The 19,206-nt window shown below is 43.1% G+C and overlaps 1 protein-coding gene across 1 annotated transcript; it reads right to left on the minus strand.

Annotated features, from left to right (window-relative positions):
* Window positions 1-2,587: 2,587 nt before the first annotated feature.
* Window positions 2,588-18,603, minus strand: LOC134406556 (uncharacterized). Its single transcript, XM_063138038.1, has 2 exons — window positions 18,031-18,603; window positions 2,588-2,611 (listed from the first exon to the last, which is right to left on the minus strand). Exons 1-2 carry the CDS (start codon window positions 18,590-18,592, stop codon window positions 2,598-2,600), a joined length of 576 nt encoding a protein of 191 aa, XP_062994108.1. The 5' UTR covers window positions 18,593-18,603; the 3' UTR covers window positions 2,588-2,597.
* Between the last annotated feature and the right edge of the window lie 603 nt (window positions 18,604-19,206).

Genomic DNA, 19,206 nt, shown 5'->3' on the forward strand with positions numbered 1-19,206 from the left:
TAAGCCATGGTTAGGCCGCTAACCTTTTTGCAGCAAATGATTAGTGAGCGTGTTTATGTAGTCACCATGGTTAGGAATGGTTCACATGATATGCTAAGTCATGGTTCACATGATATGCTAAGTCATGGTTCACACAACATGCTAAGCTATAACGGTTAGCCAAAAATGCTTATCCACCATGGCTTAGCATGTTGTCTGAACAGGGTCAAAATACTATGGTGACTCTTGATGTAGCTACTCATACAGGTACCTTAAATAATCCTTGTGTTAAAAAAAATGCTTTAGGTCAGTAAATAACCCCAACTTAATGTTTTTAAAGTCCTGCTCTTCCAAATCCCAATTACCAAAATATTTGGATAATCAGAAACTTAGATGAAAGGGAGAATAGCTCACAGAGTGTTAAGACTGATTTCGGGGGAAATTAGTGAATTTGGAAAACAAGGAATTTCAGAGATCTTGGATAAGTGGGATCTTGTATAAATTGTGCTGTCAAGCTTGCTTTCTGGATTTTGGTTTGGGGGATGCTCAATCAGTTTGCCAAAGGTAGAGGTTTAAATATCGCGTTACATCAACATGCAGGAATTGCAACAGGGCATTTGAATTTTAATAAGTAGGTATGGAAAGCCCTGAAACATACTGAAGAGTAAATATTTACTACCCTCCCCACCCCTCCATCTGTCTCTCCCAGCAGAAGGAAATGAAGCTCAGGCTTCCTCTTTCTCCTGTCTCCAACAGAAAAAGACAGGTTGAAGGGGGCACCAGCAAGACTGCAGAAGTTCAGCATTTCTGTTTCTGGCAAGAAGATGATATGACAGGGAAAGAGTGGGAAAGCAAGATTTGTGCAACAGGATAGTGCATACTACTGGTTCTAGTTTATTTGCTCTAGTTTATTTGGAGTTGTAAGTGGAGCATTCTAAAATTCACGGACATTTCTTAAGCATATTATTCTGTTTAATCTTTGTGTAATGGAGTGAGACGCTGGTAGCACTCCGTCCTGAACAAGGAAATGAGGAAGTATGCAAAACATTTCAACAAGCTATCTCTAAACTAAGAACTCTGATCTTATAATGCCCCACACAAGATATCCAATATAAAGCTTGGCAGGTATAACATTAGCCCCAGTTGCAAAAATCTGTGCCAAGGAGTTATCAATTTTCATTACTACAAGTAGTTTCTTGTAGTAAGTATACTAATTAGCATTGCTGCTACAAATATATTTTTAAAAGCATATTTTTTCATTGTATAGATTTAAAATTGCAGCAGCCATTATTATTATTATTATTATTATTATTATTATTATTATATTTATTTGTATCCCGCCTTTTGCCCAATGCTGGGCCTCAAGGCGGCCTTACAAAGTTTAAAATATTCATGGGGGGGGGAGGGAAACAAAACCATAAACAATTAAAAAACACACAACAAAATTATAAGACATTAACATAGATGGAGGGCTGGATTATTCTCCAAAGGCCTGCTTGAACAAAAAAGTTTTAGCCTGCTTCCGAAAGCCCATCAAGGAGGGAGCCAGCCTAGCTTCCCCGGGAAGAGAGTTCCAGAGCAGCCACCGAGAAGGCCCTCTCCCATGTTCCCACCAAGCGTGCCTGTGAAGAAGGTGGGACTGAAAGAAGGGCTTCTCCAGAAGATCTCAAAACACGGGCAGGCTCATAAGGGAGAATACGTTCTTTCAAATAACCTGGACCCGAACCATATAGAGCTTTATAGGTCATAACCAGCACTTTGAATTTTTTCTCAAATGGGACATAGCTTTCCTAGGAACTGAACATTAAACAAACAAAATTTCTGAATAATTAGTAAATGTAACTTGCATAAATAAGACAAATCAAAAATAAACACAGAAGCAAACAGTGTAAATCATGGAATAACATACTAATTGCTAGTTTTCAGAATTATATTGCAATCCTACACATGTTTGCTTTCAGACAAACAGCTCCTAGCATTACTAATCAAAATATATTATGGAGCTGAATATATCTTCTTTCCCTCATCAACAGATTTTCTTCGATAAGGAAAAAAAATGGAAGAAGTCATGAGAAGACATGGGATGGGAACAAATGGAAGATATTTGTCATCTGGACATCCTGTAAAAATTCTATGAATGAGGCAGAGAGAATGATGGAACTTTCTGCGGAGTAAAAATGTATAGGATTGCACTGTGAGACTCCAACTCTGAACATAGTTATTTGGAAGAAATTCTCACAGAAATGAAACTTGACTTCTGAGTAAGTGCTGTTAGGATTAGAGGTCATTTGAAAAAGATTTGGTAACATTGGAGAAAGTGCTTTAGTTTTAAATTTTTTTACAAGCATTTGCTTAAAGAAATAGCCAACCTCAGTGTATATTGTTTAGAACTCCCAATATCTTGAAAACTATCAGAAAAATAAACAGCATGTTTGAAAGTTTGAGCATACATAGTTTTATTTTTTAAATAATTCTTTCTACAGTCATGAGGCCATCTCTCATATGTTTAACTCTCGTATTTACTCAAACTAACCTGATCCTCTGGCTCCATTCCTCAGAATGGGTTTTAGGCTCTTCCCAGATCTGTTCATAAGGGAAGGGATATGTTGTTGGAGTTGTCATCTTGACGTCTCTAAGCAGGGTAAAAATTAAAGCTGAAGTCAGCTGATGAGATAGCAAACTATGCTTTGAGCACTCAGTCTATGTATGACAAAGAATTGGAGTCACAACAGACTAAAACAGAAATCAGGGGTTATTTTGAAGCATTAATCAGTGAACACACAGTGAAGGAAAACTAGAAACACTCCCACCGTCACCAGGGAAAGGTTTGTTTGTTTCATTCACAGTTGTCTGAACATGTCTTTCTCTTATAGACCATTGTGGTTATCCAGATGGCAAACAGTATGTGTACACAATTGCAACTGATAAGGTTAGGGAGAGTTTTTAAACGCTTGAAAGTACGTCTCATGCAAGCTTATTTTTAAAAACCCAGTAGAAACATGCTTTTAATTTAAATAGCGCCCAGATGTAAAAGGATTTCCCGACAGTGTGTGCTGTGCAATGCTGCAATTTTATATTAGAATATATTAGTGAAACTGATGATAAAATATTAATACCTTCCACCAACAGTTAGGCAAGCAAATGAGTGGGGGGAACGGCCTTTAAATCCCATACATACTCAATGTTACTACTGTATAACGTATCTGGAAATTGTGACCTATCACAATGCAAAAAATTATACTAAATGCTAGTTACGGTGGCCGACCACACAGCCCATAACTCCTTAAGCTCTGCCTAAAGCATGAAAATCCAAAATTCAGCTAAACAGATATTCTGTTTATATGGCAGCATCTCATGTTCCTGAGTTTATTGTAAAACTGTACATGTAGCAAGCAACTACCATACAAGAAAAAGTACTATGGGCTTTGGGGTGTTTTCTTCCACATGGGTTGTGCTATTCTCCAGTGATCCAAACAGTGCCCATGTGGACTGACAAATTTATGACCCTGCTCAGAAGACACTTTAAACCATGGCTCTAATCATGGTGAATAAGGCAAAAAGCCTTATTCACTGTGGTTAAAGCCGTGGTTTAAAGTGTCTTCTGAACATGGCCAGTGTGGGCTATGCATAGGTGCCCAAAGAGATCCAATGCACTGCATCGTCACACCAGAGACTTAACACAACCCACAGAGTGACACTGTCATGGTTGGGGGACTCAGTTGCCATGATACAGCAATCTCCTATAGGCTGGTGCACACACGGAGCTTTGTCACCTGCAACAGCTTCTGCACTGCAATTCAACAGAGCGTTGATATTTCCTGCATGTAAAGGCACTGAAGTGAATAGGAATACTTGCTTGGACAAATATACATGTTTTTTATTTTATTTTTTTAGTATTTTAACACAAACACACACATAAGGAATCTGTGACATTTGCTTAGGCATTTGTGAAACAGTATTAACATATTGGCTGTGGCCTGGTGTGACCTTTTGGAGGGGGGCTGTTTGAAGAGCTGAGCCCTTCCTTCAGGATTTTTAGATTTCACTCATTATGTTAGCTAAGGTTGAGTCTCTGGCCTCATCTACACTAAGCAGGATAGTGCACTATGGTATATAAAAGGCAGGAGCCACACTACTGTTTTATAGCAGTATTGAAGTACACTGACAACTGTTAGGGCCCATCGACCCATACCATTTATTCATTTATTTATTTATTTATTTATTTATTTTATTTAAAACATTTATATCCCGCCCTATATCAATAAGATCTCAGGGCGGCGTACAGATAAAAGCATACAGTATAAAACAGTAAGTATACACAGCTAAAAACAAATTAAACCATAAACCAAGTTAAAGCAATATATAATTTAAAAGCAGTAAAACTATTAAAACAGTTAAAACAAAACCAGTTTTATACTGCTATATCCTGCTTGGTGTGGTTCCTGCCTTTTATATACTGCTTTCATACTGCTTCCATAGTGCAATATCCTGCTTGGTGTAGATGAGGCCTCTGTATCCATGTTGTCTCTATTTAGCTTTCTAGGAAGATCATCAATGCAGCAAAGTGGAGAGCCAAAGTAGGCTGAAGTATTCTCTGGTTTGCCCCATATTTATGGATCTCTTTTGGGGAGTGGTGGTCACCACGGCCCTACCTAACATTTTCAGGATCAGGTTAAACAGCCTGAACCTCCCAGATCATAAACTCAGAAGCATTTGTTTAAAGTGCTTGGCTGGTGTAACACAACGCATACATCTAAATGAACCAGGGCATGCCAGTGGTTATGATAAAGTTGTTTCTGGGTCAAATATGAATTGATGTCATAAGTAGTAGTTGTAGTTCAGCTATGGAGAAGATTGACATGGGGGTGCAGGTTCCTCCTATGCTTAGTAGTTTGTGGCAGGGCTGCCTTTGAGCAGTGTTGTAGGCTCACTGGTGACCCCAGTAGCACAGCATGCTCCTGCAGATCAGCGATTACAACTGAGGTCATCTCTTGCTTCGCCCAGAGGGAAAAGCAAGAGAGAGGAACCCTGCCAGGCTAGGGAGCTGAACAGCCTTTGAATTCAAGCGAGGCAGCCCCTCACCTACTTATGGACCTGCTGGATGCGACGGAAGACAGTTTGGCATTTGTGACCCAGCAGCTAGGCACATATTAGCATTTAGTTGGGAGGGGGGCACCCCACATTTTTCGCTTTGAAGCATCTGGAAGCAGCCATTAAGTGCATGTTGAATGTCAACGGGTTTGAGAAACGTTTAGCAATGCAAATGATAAGGGTTACCCAAGGGCTTCTTATGACACCCTCCTCTAGCAAGAGTGGGGCAAGGTGAAATGAGTGAGGGAGCAGAAATTAACCAGAGGGTTTTTGAATCTGACTGAATTGCTAAAGACAGGGAAAGAGTCAGGGGAAAAGATGGGGCGGGAGAGAAAGACACATTAGTGTAGGGAGTTTGTATTAAGGAGATGTAATTACTTTGAGTGGATTGAGAAACATGAGTAGAGAGAAAGTGTTCATGGGCCAGAGGGAATAATAGATGTAAATTGTTCTAGTTTGGAGGATTGAGGCGAAAGCAGGCGGAATGACAGGTATGGGGATGGCTGAGGATAAGATGCACAGGAAATGAAGGAGAGGAAGGGTTAAGGCTATAATCCCATACACACTTATTACGGGGTGGGAGGAAGCCCCGCTGAACAGGGTGGGAAGAAATGCACATGGGATTGCACTGTTACATTATATTTTCTTGTCTTGTGTGCGTGGTTTACATTCGTTGCAAGCTGCTCCACAGCCGTTGTGAGCAAACACGCTAAAAACACAATGGCCCCGTTCAGACAACACGCTGCATGGTTTAGCGTGTTGTCTGAACGGGGCCAACGAAGTGCCTTGTTATCTGGCTTCCACCCTACAAAGACGGAGGAGCAGAGGATAAAGCATCAAGTAGCTTCCACAGCCCAAGAACAGCGTTGTTGGAGTGGGCGGGGCCAGTCTCCGTGGGGGCGTGGCCTCCCAGCCATTCCCGGCTCCCCCCCTCTCGCCTGCCCAACCGCCCTTCACCCCAACCCCCTATCGCTCTCAGCCCGCCCATAGGCAACCAAGCCCTATCGCTTCCCCTTTGCTCTTTCTCAGATTGCAGAAATCTGAGCACCAAAGGTCCCGCCCGCTCAAGCCCATTTGACAAAAACAAAACGTCCTGCTTTCCCATTGGTCCAAATTGAAACGGGGACGCATTGCTTTTTTTTTTTTAATTAGGTGGCATCAAGGCGGAAATGCGGATGTGGAGGGAAAGGAGGGTGGAGGCATAGTTGTCATGGAGATGGTTAAGACGCTGGAGCAATACAGGCCCCGAGAGCAAATGCGGCTGCGCACGGGATTCTGTCTCCTTCCCCCACGTCCCATCCTTCCTCCCAATCAAGTCCCTTTCTCCCACTTTCCCCAATTGTGCACATGCGTACTTGTGGTTCCAAACGAATCTTCTCCCAGGTTTTCTCCTACCCATCCTCCCTGCTGCATAAAAATTAGCGCGAGACAAACGGTCGCCGTCTCTCTTCTTTTCCCGCTAGTTCACAGTTGAAAGCGTAGCCAATCAGGGCCACCGGAGCACGGGCTAATTTGAATATGGAGAAATTCTCGGTCCGGTCCGGTCTGCCCCTCCCCCCACCGCCTGCAAGAGCTGCCAGATAGAAGGAAAAGGGCCAGGGAGAGGCCTGTGGTTTTATATTGCGGAACCGCCTTTCTTCTCACCACGTACAAAGGCGAACAAGTATCTAATCATTTACTCCTGCCTCTGGTAAATCACTTGTTTTTATACAGGAGATTCCTGTTTTTGTAAAAATTAGAAACGTAATAGATAAGTTCCTGTGTGCTGCAGAGTTGCCATTCTTGAGGTCACAGCCTCTTTCTATTCTGAAGACAGGCAGACGTTTTAAAGCAGGGGTGGAACTTGTGGCCCTGGGGGTGGCGAACTACAACTCCCATCATCCCTTGCCATTGGTCTTGGAATGATGGGAGCTGCAGTCCAACAAATATCTGGAGGGCCACATGTCCCCCACTCCCTGTTTTAAAGCAGGGGAGGGGGCAGACTTCAACTCCCAATTCCCCCCCCCCCCATTCGTGGTGGCAGGGGCTTCTGAGAACTGAAGTCCAAAATATGGACTTCATATTTTATGTTTTCTGCCCTGTTTTTAAAGTATGGGAGAAGTGGGTTCCTTGCCTGGGAGCTGATGAGACCAGATTCTGAACGACAGGCAAGGGATTTCCTTTTTAAATACTCCCTGATTTAAAAAAAAGTACTCCCTGAAACGTTTTTTTTAAAGATGGCAGTGAAGAAAATATGCTGAAAATGTCTCCTTGCAGGCTCGTTGCTTGTATGCAATCAGCTTTTTACATACGGGAGCATTATATAAAAAAGCAACCTTTGCTTCCACAATCACACTTTGAAGTGCTATGTCGACTAATCTACCAACTCCAAACTGTACTACCTCACTCCCACCTAATTCTGCTACATGTATAGGCTAGGCCTCAGACCAGGGGTGGGGATCTTCTTCCAGTTTAAGGGTCCAGTTCAGTTTTGGAGAAACTGGGTGGGTGGGCTGACTGCAAAGCAGTTGGGACCAAAGGCAAATGTTTTGGGGGCAAAAATGCAAAACATATATGAGGATATTGTAGCTTAAAAGCTCTTACTGCCAGTAACTAAGCCTTAGGAGAGGCATTTCAATCTTTTAGAATGTAGAGCAAAACTGCACAAACGACTCATGGTTGTGAGGAAAGAGGCATGGCTAGGTGGCAATTATGACCCAGAGGGTCATAATTGGCCCCGGGGCTAAAGTTTCCCACTCCTGCCTTAGATACATCAAATGTGTGTTCAAACTACTTTCATCACACTTCAGAATGTCTATTTGTCCTCTAGAAGTTAAAATATTTTGAATGGGGATTATACATTTAGGGTGCAATCCTATGTATGTTCAGACAGAAACACACACACCCCTACAGTTCCCAGCATCATGGCTCACTCCAGCCTAAACAGTCTCCTTAATTTCTTTTTTATTTTCTCCCTCTTCCCTCCCCATCCCCTTTTCCTTGTGTGTCATGTCTTTTTTAGAATGTAAGCCTGAGGGCAGGGACTGTCTTCTTTACCAATCAATTGTAAGCCGCTCCGAGAGCCTTTTTGGGCTGAGGTGCAGGATAAAAATACTATAAATAAATAAATAAATTGTAGGATTTTTTCTGTCTGAACATGCATAGGATTGCGCCCTTAATCAGAATAATTGTATCAATCATTGTAGTGGTTAAAGCTTACTATTGTCTTTGTTTATTTGATGCCAGACTTCTTGTTATGTGATAACTGGACAACCACCACTTGTCATACTGAAAACAATAGGATTTATATTTATTCTTGAGTGTACTCTTGGGTTATATGATGTTGGGTTATATGATGAGAAGAGAAGAGCTTTATAAACATTTATGGTTTGGTTTTCTTGTTCCTGAAATTCACCCTAGCTGTGCAGCCTCTTAAAATACATAAGAATATGAAAAGACTTGGGCAAAATGAGGTTCTCAAACAGAAGTCTCCCTTGCTTTATGATAGACCTTTTTTTAAAAAACTGAGGGGAATTTTATGGCACTTCCGTATGGAGAGCTCCTAGTACACCAAGGAAAAGGCATTTTGCAGCTATTCCATCTTTTCTTTCCTAACATATTTTCTGCGGTAAGAGAAAAGAATGAAGAGAAGCAATGGAAAAACCCAGGAGGGTTCAAGTTGAAGATGACGTTTGAACACCCCTGTAAAATTCCGTGAATGATGTAGGGCAATGGTGCCATAAATGCTTCATCTGGAAGCAGGCATTAAGAGTAGGCATGGTTAGGCACCTGTCAAGGGCCCATACCCCAGCAGGGGTCCACTGACAAGAGCCACCTGGTATTGACTAAGATAGTGATCAGGCAGATTTATTGAGGGAGAGGTCTGTTGAGGGTGTCTTGCCCAAGGCCCCTTAAAAGACTGGAGCTGGCAGTGTCTGAGGGAAATTAAAAGGAAAAGAAAAATTGCATAGGGTAATTATCTAAGGTAGTTCTTTGAATTTTGGTTGTTATATTTCTGATCCATCATTTGGCTTTCAAAAAGACATCATAAAAGCATAACCTCATATTTACATAGTAAGAAGCAAAGGGAAAAAAGCACAGCAACTCTTATCCTCACAGCTATGGTATAGAAAGCTTTCTGGTTAGTTACCCAGAATTTACAAGCGTGCAAAGTATGACTGTGCAAACTGTGTTGCACCTGCCTTTATTGCCCTTGAGTTTTCATGATAAGGATGATGACGATATTATCTTGCCATTCCTCACTATGAAATTTCCCTCCCCCATTGAAGTACGGAACAGTTCTGGTGTCTCTAATCCGCCACTCAACAGCTGCTTTCTCAGTACCAACTGTTTTGATTTCAAGCCCCCTGTGTGCCTCCCACACCCTCCCCTCCCTTTTCTTCCCTTCCCCTGTGTCTTTCCAATCTATATTGCCTGATACATGCTGCAGACTTACAGTCCCCAAGGAGTGATGGTGCGATGGAAATGAGGGAGGGCATGTAAGGCAGAACTGCACAGATTTACAATGCTCACAGGGCTTCCATTAAAACCCTTGACAACTTGTAATTGATGAGAGAGAGTCCTCTTGCTTCGCTAATAGTGCAGATCTAGGAAATATTCTACTCCCATGATGCTGACTTCAGAAACGGAACAAAAAATAAGCATCGCCACAGAACAGCAGCTATCTCTGCTAGCAAAATGTTAAACCTGACCTGGCACTACAAACCAATTTCATTCATGCAAGCCCATTCTTCGTCTGTATAATTATACAGTCCTTGTAAAACTCATAAGAAATCTAGAATTCCACTGACCAAATAATGCACAGGTTGATACAGAGTTCCACAAATTTGCTCCAGTCTTGTGAACAGAACTTATTCACAAGACTGGAGCCTTGTTCATGTACTTCTCTGGTATGAAACTAGAACTGGTTATGCTCTGCAACACTGTGGAATAATGGGAAACTGTTTAAAGTAAGGGATCTCTGACAAAGGGATCTCTCATACAGTCACATAGTACAGATAGTCTATTAGGTCCTTAAGAGACTTGTAAAATGAACAAGCTCTTGTTTATGAGGTGTTCCCAATCTTTCTGTTTGAATTTTTATCTAACCTTAAATTAGCATTGTGCTAATCAAGGGTATAATTATTCAGACTGCATCTAGACATTTTGCTTTGAGCATATAACTAGTTTACATTTTCTGTTACACTTTCCCTGACACCCACTTACAGTCAAAGCAATACAACTTGCATACTAAATACAGAGCAGTTAATACAAATTAAATCTAGCAGGTGAATAGAATCATAGAATAGCAGAGTTGGAAGGGGCCTACAAGGCCATCAAGTCCAACCCCCTGCTCAATGCAGGAATCCACCCTAAAGCATCCCCGACAGATGCTTGTCCAGCTGCCTCTTGAAGGCCTCTAGTGTGGGAGAGCCCACAACCTCCCTAGGTAACTGATTCCATTGTCACACTGCTCTAACAGTCAGGAAGTTTTTCCTGATGTCCAGCTGGAATCTGGCTTCCTTTAACTTGAGCCCGTTATTCCGTGTCCTGCACTCTGGGAGGATCGAGAAGAGATCCCGGCCCTCCTCTGTGTGACAACCTTTTAAGTATTTGAAGAGTGCTATCATGTCTCCCCTCAATCTTCTCTCTCTTTTTTTTTTTATTACATTTTTATACCGCCCAATAGCCGAAGCTCTCTGGGCGGTTCACAAAAATTAAAACCACAAAAAACATCCAACAGGTTAAAAACACAATTACGAAATACAGTATAAAAAGCGCAACCAGGATAAAACCACACAGCAAAGTTGATATAAGATTAAAATACAGAGTTAAAACAGTAAAATTTAAATTTAAGTTAAAATTAAGTGTTAAAATACTGAGTGAATAAAAAGGTCTTCAGCTGGCGACGAAAGCAGTACAGTGTAGGTGCCAGGCGAACCTCTCTGGGGAGCTCGTTCCAGGCTAAACATGCCGAGTTCTTTCAGTCTCTCTTCATAGGGCTTTGTTTCCAGACCCCTGATCATCCTGGTTGCCCTCCTCTGAACACGCTCCAGCTTGTCTGCGTCCTTCTTGAATTGTGGAGCCCAGAACTGGATGCAATACTCTAGATGAGGCCTAACCATGGCCGAATAGAGAGGAACCAGTACCTCACGTGATTTGGAAGCTATACTTCTATTAATGCAGCCCAAAATAACATTTGCATTTCTTGCAGCCATATCGCACTGTTGGCTCATATTCAGCTTGCAATCTGCAACAATTCCAAGATCCTTCTCGTTTGTAGTACTGCTGAGCCAAGTATCCCCCATCTTGTAACTGTGCCTTTGGTTTCTATTTCCTAAATGTAGAACTTGGCATTTATCCCTATTAAATTTCATCCTGTTGTTTTCAGCCCAGCACTCCAGCCTATCAACATCACTTTGAAGTTTGTTTCTGTCTTCCAGGTTATTAGCTATCCCACCCAATTTTGTGTCATCTGCAAATTTGATCAGCGTTCCCTGCACCTCCTCGTCCAAATCATTAATAAAAATGTTGAAGATCACTGGGCCCAGGACTGAGCCCTGCGGTACCCCACTTGTTGCCTCTCCCCAGTTTGAGAAGGTTCCATTGATAAGTACTCTTTGAGTCCGATTCTGTAGCCAACTGTGAATCCACCTAATAGTTGTTCCATCTAGCCCACTTTTAGCTAGTTTGTTAATCAGAATGTCATGTGGTACTTTGTCAGAAGCTTTGCTGAAATCAAGATATATGACGTCCACAGCGTTCCCACAGTCCACAAGGGAGGTTACCTTATCAAAAAATGAGATCAAATTTGTCTGACAGGACTTGTTCTTGACAAATCCATGTTGGCTTCTAATGATCACCGCATTGATTTCAAGGTATTTACAGATTGACTTCTTTATAATCTGCTCCAGAATTTTCCCAGGGATGGATGTCAGACTGACTGGTCTGTAGTTCCCAGGTTCCTCCTTTTTGCCCTTTTTGAAGATAGGGACAACGTTAGCCCTCCTCCAGTCATCCGGCACCTCACCCGTCTTCCATGATTTTGCAAAGGTAATAGACAAAGGTTCTGAGAGTTCTTCCGCTAGCTCCTTCATTACTCTAGGATGCAGTTCATCGGGCCCTGGAGATTTGAACTCATTCAAGGAAATTAGGTGTTCTTTGACTATTTGTTTATCAATCTCAAACTGTAATCCTGCCCCCTCAACTTCTGCTTCACTTTTTCCAGGGGGGTCATAGACCCGCTTTTGGGAGAAGACTGAGGCAAAGTAGGAATTGAGCACTTCAGCCTTTTCTTTGTCATCTGTTATCAATTTGCCATCCTCATTAAGCAGTTGAACCACCATTTCTTTCCTCTGTCTTTTACTACTCACATATCTGAAGAAAGCCTTTTTATTGCTTTTAGCATCCCTCGCTAATCTCAGCTCATTCTGAGCTTTAGCCTTCCTGACACCATTTCGGCACTTCCGCGCCACTTGTCTGTACTCTTCTTTTTTCTCCTAAGTACCAAAACAGTTAATAGTAAAGGACATGTGCTAATTGCACATATATTTAAGGACAGGCCATTGTAGATTTACTTAAGATTGTATTTATTCAAAACCAATGCCAATTGACCTGCATAGAGAACAATAAGGGAATAATTGAGGGACAAAAAACAGAAGAAGAACAATACAAGAACTGAGAGTGGGACTTTCTCCTTAGTAAATCTGCTCCTGAGTATGTACATCTGCCTGAAATGCCAAACGATGTTAACCTGCTCGAAAGTATATAGTTAATGAGTTTGCAAACTAGCCACATTCTTGACATCTACCATATATATTGTATATGGTATACTTGCTAGTTCCCTCAACAGTGAGAAATTCCAGGGGCAACATCACTCAGATTTGATTTTCTTTGAAAGAGAGCACATTGGAGACTTATGGTATTTTTGTAATATTTGACTAATGCATGTAGAATATAAGTGGAAATAAGCAGCATGTGTGCACTCAATCCTACAAGGCGTGAGAGTGCAACTTTGCCTCCATTGGTCAAAGAGAAAGGCCTGCAGCCTTCCTCTCTGAGGACCTGAGGCAAATTAGCAGTTTTAATGCCTTGTAGGAGCAAGTGGTGCTTACCTCCACCTATGCTCTACTTGTTTATTCAGTGATTAATAATGGGCCTGTTTAAGACCAGAGTTAAGCTGATCTATTTACAACATTTGTATACTGCTCCACATCTAAACAGATTCCAGAGCAGTGAACAAGAGATAAAATGTTAAAAAGTCAAAACGAATAAAATACAATATTAACATTCTTTTAAAAACAAAGTGCCAATAAAACTGTGGCTGGTGAATCAAGGATGGTTTCCTGGAAAAGAGCTGTTTTCAGAAGGTGCTGAAAACAATATTGTATTGGCACCTGCCTGACCTCCAGAGGCAGGGAGTTCCATAGGTAAGGGCCACCACACTGAAGGCGCTTCTCCAGGTGAATTCCAGTCAGGCCTTAGGTCCATGTGGAATTAGCAGGAGCATGCCCTCTGATGAACTCAGTGACTGGGCAGGTTGGTAAGGGAGAAGGTGCTTTCTCAGGTATCCTGGTCCCAAGTGTGTATCCACAAAGCCAGGAAATTGAAAACGTAGGCAGATATCTTAAGAGGCATGCCCTTTGATCAGTGTTGTACAATGTCACAAATTGTGCTTTCTTACAATTTACCTTCCATGCACCCATACTTTTCCTGGGTCTTTCAGGCCCAAATTCAGATAGAATGCCTGGGACCAGCAAAGATTCCCTACATTGTCCTGGCCCTGTAATTGCTTTATGATGCAGCTGAACCTTACTGTCAGGAACAATGGAATTCAAAACAGTATACTGGCAACAATCCAGCTTCAAAGTGAAACTAAGCATGCCTGATGTAACTTTGCCAGCAGTTGCTGCCATGGGCTTTCATGGGGCAGAAAAACCTGTCACCTACCCACTTGTTGCAGAGAGATTCCCCCCACTCCCCAAAATCAGGTATCTTTGCTCCACTGCTTCCAAGTGCCACACATGGTCTTCTCCTCTGCTCCTCCGGCAATCTCAGCAGAATATTGAGGATTTGCCCTGACCTCCGCCCCACCAGCCCCAATGGCCATCGGCCACCACTGGTAGGAAATATAGTGCAGGCAGGCTGGATTAGCTGGCATGTCAGGTTGGCTGATTGAACAGAAGATGCCTGTTTAAAAAATTTCACTCGCTACTTACTCTCATTTAAGCTGGAGGCATAATAGTACAGCAGCCTTCCCCGGCCCAGTGCCCTCTAGATGTCCTGGATTACAACTCCTATCATCACAAGTCAAAACAGCCAACGTTATATTGTACAGGATGAAGCTGCAATGAAGGAGTGCTCAGGGTAGACATGCATGAGGTAAGAGAAAAATGGGAAGTTCTCTTTTGGAGCGGGTGGAGGGGGTAAAGGAGTGTTTTGAAGGTAAATTGTTCGGAGGCTGATTTGGGGGTTTTATATTTGTGGCTCAGACCCCACTCCTGCCTTGTACTCAGTTTGTGGCCTTGGGCAAGTTACCTATCTCTCTGCTGTTCCTGTTTCCCTTCTGCAAAATGGATGTTGCAGCTGCAAATGGGGCAACGTTGTGTTTTGGGGCTCAATAGACAACTCTGTGCTGTATTCTGTTTGTAACCTTGGACAATTCAGTTATTTTATACATTTATCCCTTGCCCGATCAAAAATAAATAATTCAAGATGGCTTACATATCATAAAAACAGCAAGCATAAACCAATAAATACCATCAAGAGAAATAAAATAATAACAGCAGAGCAGAACTGAATATGACAAAGATACAAAACCAATAAAAGAATCCACTGAAAACCCTAAAACTTTTAACATTCTAGAAGCAGCAACCAATAAAACAATAATATACCACATTAAAATGTCTGGGAACATGAAAACATTTTTACCTAGCTTCTGAAATTCATAACAGCGAGTTCCAAGTGCATGAATCTAGAGGTGGCATTTGAAAGTGGGATATCACCAAAGAATAAAAGTTCTCCTCTTGCTCCCTCCCATTTAACTTCAGCAACAGGGCTGATGTCAGCACCAGGAATCCTTGGCAACACTAGTCCTCTTGCTGGCCCACCAATGATGGCTGTCTTGGTTCACCTTTATTTCTTCCCCCACCCACGCACGCACACACCCTCAGTCCAGCACTCCAAGCAGTGCCAGGTAGCTAGGTCTAGCTGCCAGTTTAATTTCCACAATGGTCCCTGATGCTGCATCACTGTGGGGCACTGTGGGATAGTGGCCAGACTCCACTTTCTGACACTGCATATACTGCTATTGCTGGGTAAACTCACCAGGGCTCACTGACCAGGGAGGGCCTCCACCAGAGGATACTTTGCCAACTGTCTCCTCCAACCTGGAACCTGCCCTGCTCAGCAAAAGGAGGTGGGTGGAAACATGGAGAAAGGCCTCCCCAGATGATTTCAGGCACAAGCAAGTTCATTTGAGAGCAGGAGGGCCTTGGTTGTTTCCTTAATGCTGGGAAAAGAAAGCTGTAGCCCTCCAGATGATATTGGACTCCAACTATGATTGGCCCCTGCCATCATAGTCAATGTTGAGGGATGATGGGAGTTGTAGTCCAATGACACCTGCAGGTCCATGGTTCCCCACCCTAGGCTTAACAGAAAGAACTATTTACTGTCAACCGTGGTCAACCAAATGCTTCAGATGCCTTTCCAGAAAGAGGACATAATACTAGAGTAACTAAAATATAAAAATGTTATATAAAATGTCTATCATATTTTAAATAAAATAAACTCTTGATGGGCTGGCCCTTTCAATCTATGAATGCTGAAGGATTTATCAGGATCAGAGAAGAAATGTTTCCTCCAATCCGGGTTAATTGGCTCTTCCCAAGCACTCTGTCTGCTAGGATAGAGGCAGAGTTCCAAACCAGTTCCAACATTCTAAAATAGGGCTTGCATATAGGCAGGGCCGGCGCTACCATTAGGCCAACTAGGCAGCTGCCTAGGGCGCAGACCTCAGAGGGGCACAGTACCGTCCTTTAAGGGTCACAGTTTTATACAAAGTAGCTGTTTTAAGAAAAAACAAAATAAAAGGAAAATATAATAGTTCAGAAACTCTTGAACAGCTAAATCAAAATTGGCAAGTGTGTGTGTGTGTGTGTGTGTGTGTGTGTGTGTGTGTGTGTGTGTGTGTAAGTAGCTTGCCTTGCCTAGGGCACAAAATAGTCTGGCACCGGCCCTGCATATAGGATTACTTCTTACTTCTGAGAACACATGCATAGGATTGTGCTGCAAGCTTTCAGTGCTTTCTCATTCCAAGGGAACTAAACTGTGAAGCCCTGCTCCCAGAACTCACTGCTCGGGGGTAATGCATAACAATAGGTTTGCCTCAGAGTCTGAGGAAGGAAGAGATCCCAAGGGATTTCAATAAACAATCTCTTTATTATTACTTAGTTGGTGTTCTAAGCATGATACAAAGCAAGAAATAGGCCTTCCCTGTAATTTGTTGGAAATATCACATATGCAGTGGAGGAATAATAAATGTCTCTAGTTCAAAGAGCCCAGACACGGTGGTTGTAAGTCTGGATGGTTCTGGCTTCGACAAACAGGTGTCCTCAGCTTGTTTCTGTATTTCTACTAAGCATGACATATTGGATCAGGAAACACCTGAAGAGCAGTCCAGTAGAGCTGTACACCCTGCTCTGTGTCTAAGAAGCAAACCCAACACTAAAGCCTGTGCAGCTTCTCACAAGTCCTGTAATGGCTGTTGATAAGCAGGACCGTGTAGAGTCCATTATGCAGATTAAAGTACTTGGCAAGAGCATCTGTGTCCTGTGTTGGCTATATCAGTATTAGTCCAGATAACAGGCACAGGCAATCAGTCCCAGATATAGAGGCAGGTGAAACAGGAGTGGCCAAATAAGCAAAGGGTCAAATACAGCTAGGCAGTCCAATACATACATCATCCCATAGTAGAGTCAAGCAGGAATCCAAGGTTATAGCACGGGGGTTCAAGAAGGCGGCAGAATTAGGAAGCTGGTGAGATGTTGTTTCCAGCAACCAGCAAGCTTTCACTGCTGGCTTTAATTCACAAAGGCTGCTGAGCCCCACCCAGGCTCAGCTGCTGTCCATCAGAGCTCTCTGGCCAGAGCCCTACTCAAGAGGAGTTGCTTATTTATTTATTTCATATTTATACTGCCCAACAGCCTAGGCTCTCTGAGCAGTTTACAGCTAAAACCATAGTATAACAACAATCCAGATAACAACTTTAAAAGTCGTATAAAATCAGAATAAGTTACAATCCAGGGAAGGCTTGTCTAAAAAGATATGTTTTTAGGAGGCATTTAAAAAATATTACATTTTCGGCCTCCCAAACCACATGAGGGACAGTTTTCCAGAGGGTGGGTGCCACTACAGAGAAAGACCGCTGTCGAGGTTCTTCATGACTACATTCTCTTCATCTTGGAATGAAGAGCAGGGCCTCCTCTGATGATGGTCAATGTCGCCTGGGCATATATAAGGAAAGGCATCCCGGTCCCAAGTTGTTTAGGGCTTTATAGGATAATATGACTTTGTACGTGGCTCAGTAGCTAACAGGCAGCCAGTGCAGTTCTTTTAAAGCTGGTTTTATGTGGGCAGAGCTACACATAAACAAGCACTCCTTCTTACAGGAGACCTACTGGTTTGTCGCTTGAGGCAGTTACGCTACTGGGGATCAGAGGGTTGCTCAGCCTCCGCTCCAGATTCAGAGTCACCTCCCTCTGTCAGGGAAGGACCTGGAGTCATCTCCCCCAAAGGCTCAGGCTTCTCCTGGTCTGGTGCCAGTGCTTGATGTGGTGTCTCCCTGGTGTCTGGGGGCTGAGCTTACTCCTCTGAGGACTCTTCTAGGGAGGCCATGACAATCATGGCCAGAACAAGCACCTGATCAGCTGGGTATTGTATGTCCCACATGCGAGATGGGGGTCTTCCTAACTGACTATGTACCTAGGGCTTTGCGATGCAGCTTGACCATCTCGGACAGCTTCTCCATTGCTTCGGGGATGCCCTCTCCGCTCACGGCAGAGCATCCCTGCACGTGCCACCGGTGTCCTGGCAATTTCCTTAGTCCCATTTTTTCTGCCACCTCCAGGGGAGGCCATGCTCCAGGCAAGTCTTGCTTGTTGGCTAACAGTACCAAAGGAACTCCTTGCAGATCACTGCTGTCCAGCAGTATTTCCAATTCATATCTGGCCTCCTCAAAACGATCACCATCCACGCTGTCCACCATGAAGACCAGGCCATCTGTGTTAGGATGGTAATGACGCCATAGGGGCCGGACCCGCTCTTGGCCGGCCACGTCCCATATGGTGAAAGTGACATTGTTGATGGGTTGTATCGTCTCCACTTTGAAGCCCATGGTGGGAATGGTCATTGGGGCTTCGTTCAATTTCAGCTGATAGACGAGGGTTGTTTTGCCAGCTGCATCCAGACCCAGCAAGAGAATACGAGCTTCTATCCCGTAGAAACCTTGCAACGCCTTCTGAATCCGGCTGAGTAAGAGCCCCATGACACACTGTGTATTAGTTCAGCCACTGTGTAGCATTGCGAAGGGCTGCCTTCATTCTTATAGAGAGCCAGCTGTTGTTTCATTGGCTCAACTGTAGGAGGTGTGGTGTGGAAATTCCCTGTCTTGTTGGCAGTTGAGACGCTGGAGGTTTTACAGACTAGCACTCTGACGCAGGCAGTTTTGATGTCAGCTGGGCTTGGCCAGTTAATAGGAGGAGTTCAGAATTCTAGCTGTACAAGCCATGGAGTGGCTTCTCTTGCTGTTTAAAGTAGGGTTTAGTCCTTATTCTCAACTCTGGCTGGATATTAGTATGCACTGTGGACCAGGGTAGCCATGTGTCGCTGGCAGCGAAGAGTGGGAAGGAGAGGGAGATGGCCCATCAGGGCACACAAAGGGGGGGGGTTAGATGGCATACAAAATGTGCATGAGCCACATTTGCATTATTCATGAGCCCCTCTGTTGTGAGAGGAGTGAAAGGCAAAAAAACCCAGGAAAGGAGCAAGACTATTAGCACCCATGGTGATATGAGCTTTACCTTAGTTTTATTGGAATATGAGGGGAAAAACTTGTATGATCTTTGTGAGAATGGAAGCAAATGCATGTGTATGGCGGGT

Source organism: Elgaria multicarinata, chromosome 11 (genome assembly GCF_023053635.1).
Source record: "Elgaria multicarinata webbii isolate HBS135686 ecotype San Diego chromosome 11, rElgMul1.1.pri, whole genome shotgun sequence".
Lineage (NCBI taxonomy): Eukaryota > Metazoa > Chordata > Lepidosauria > Squamata > Anguidae > Elgaria > Elgaria multicarinata.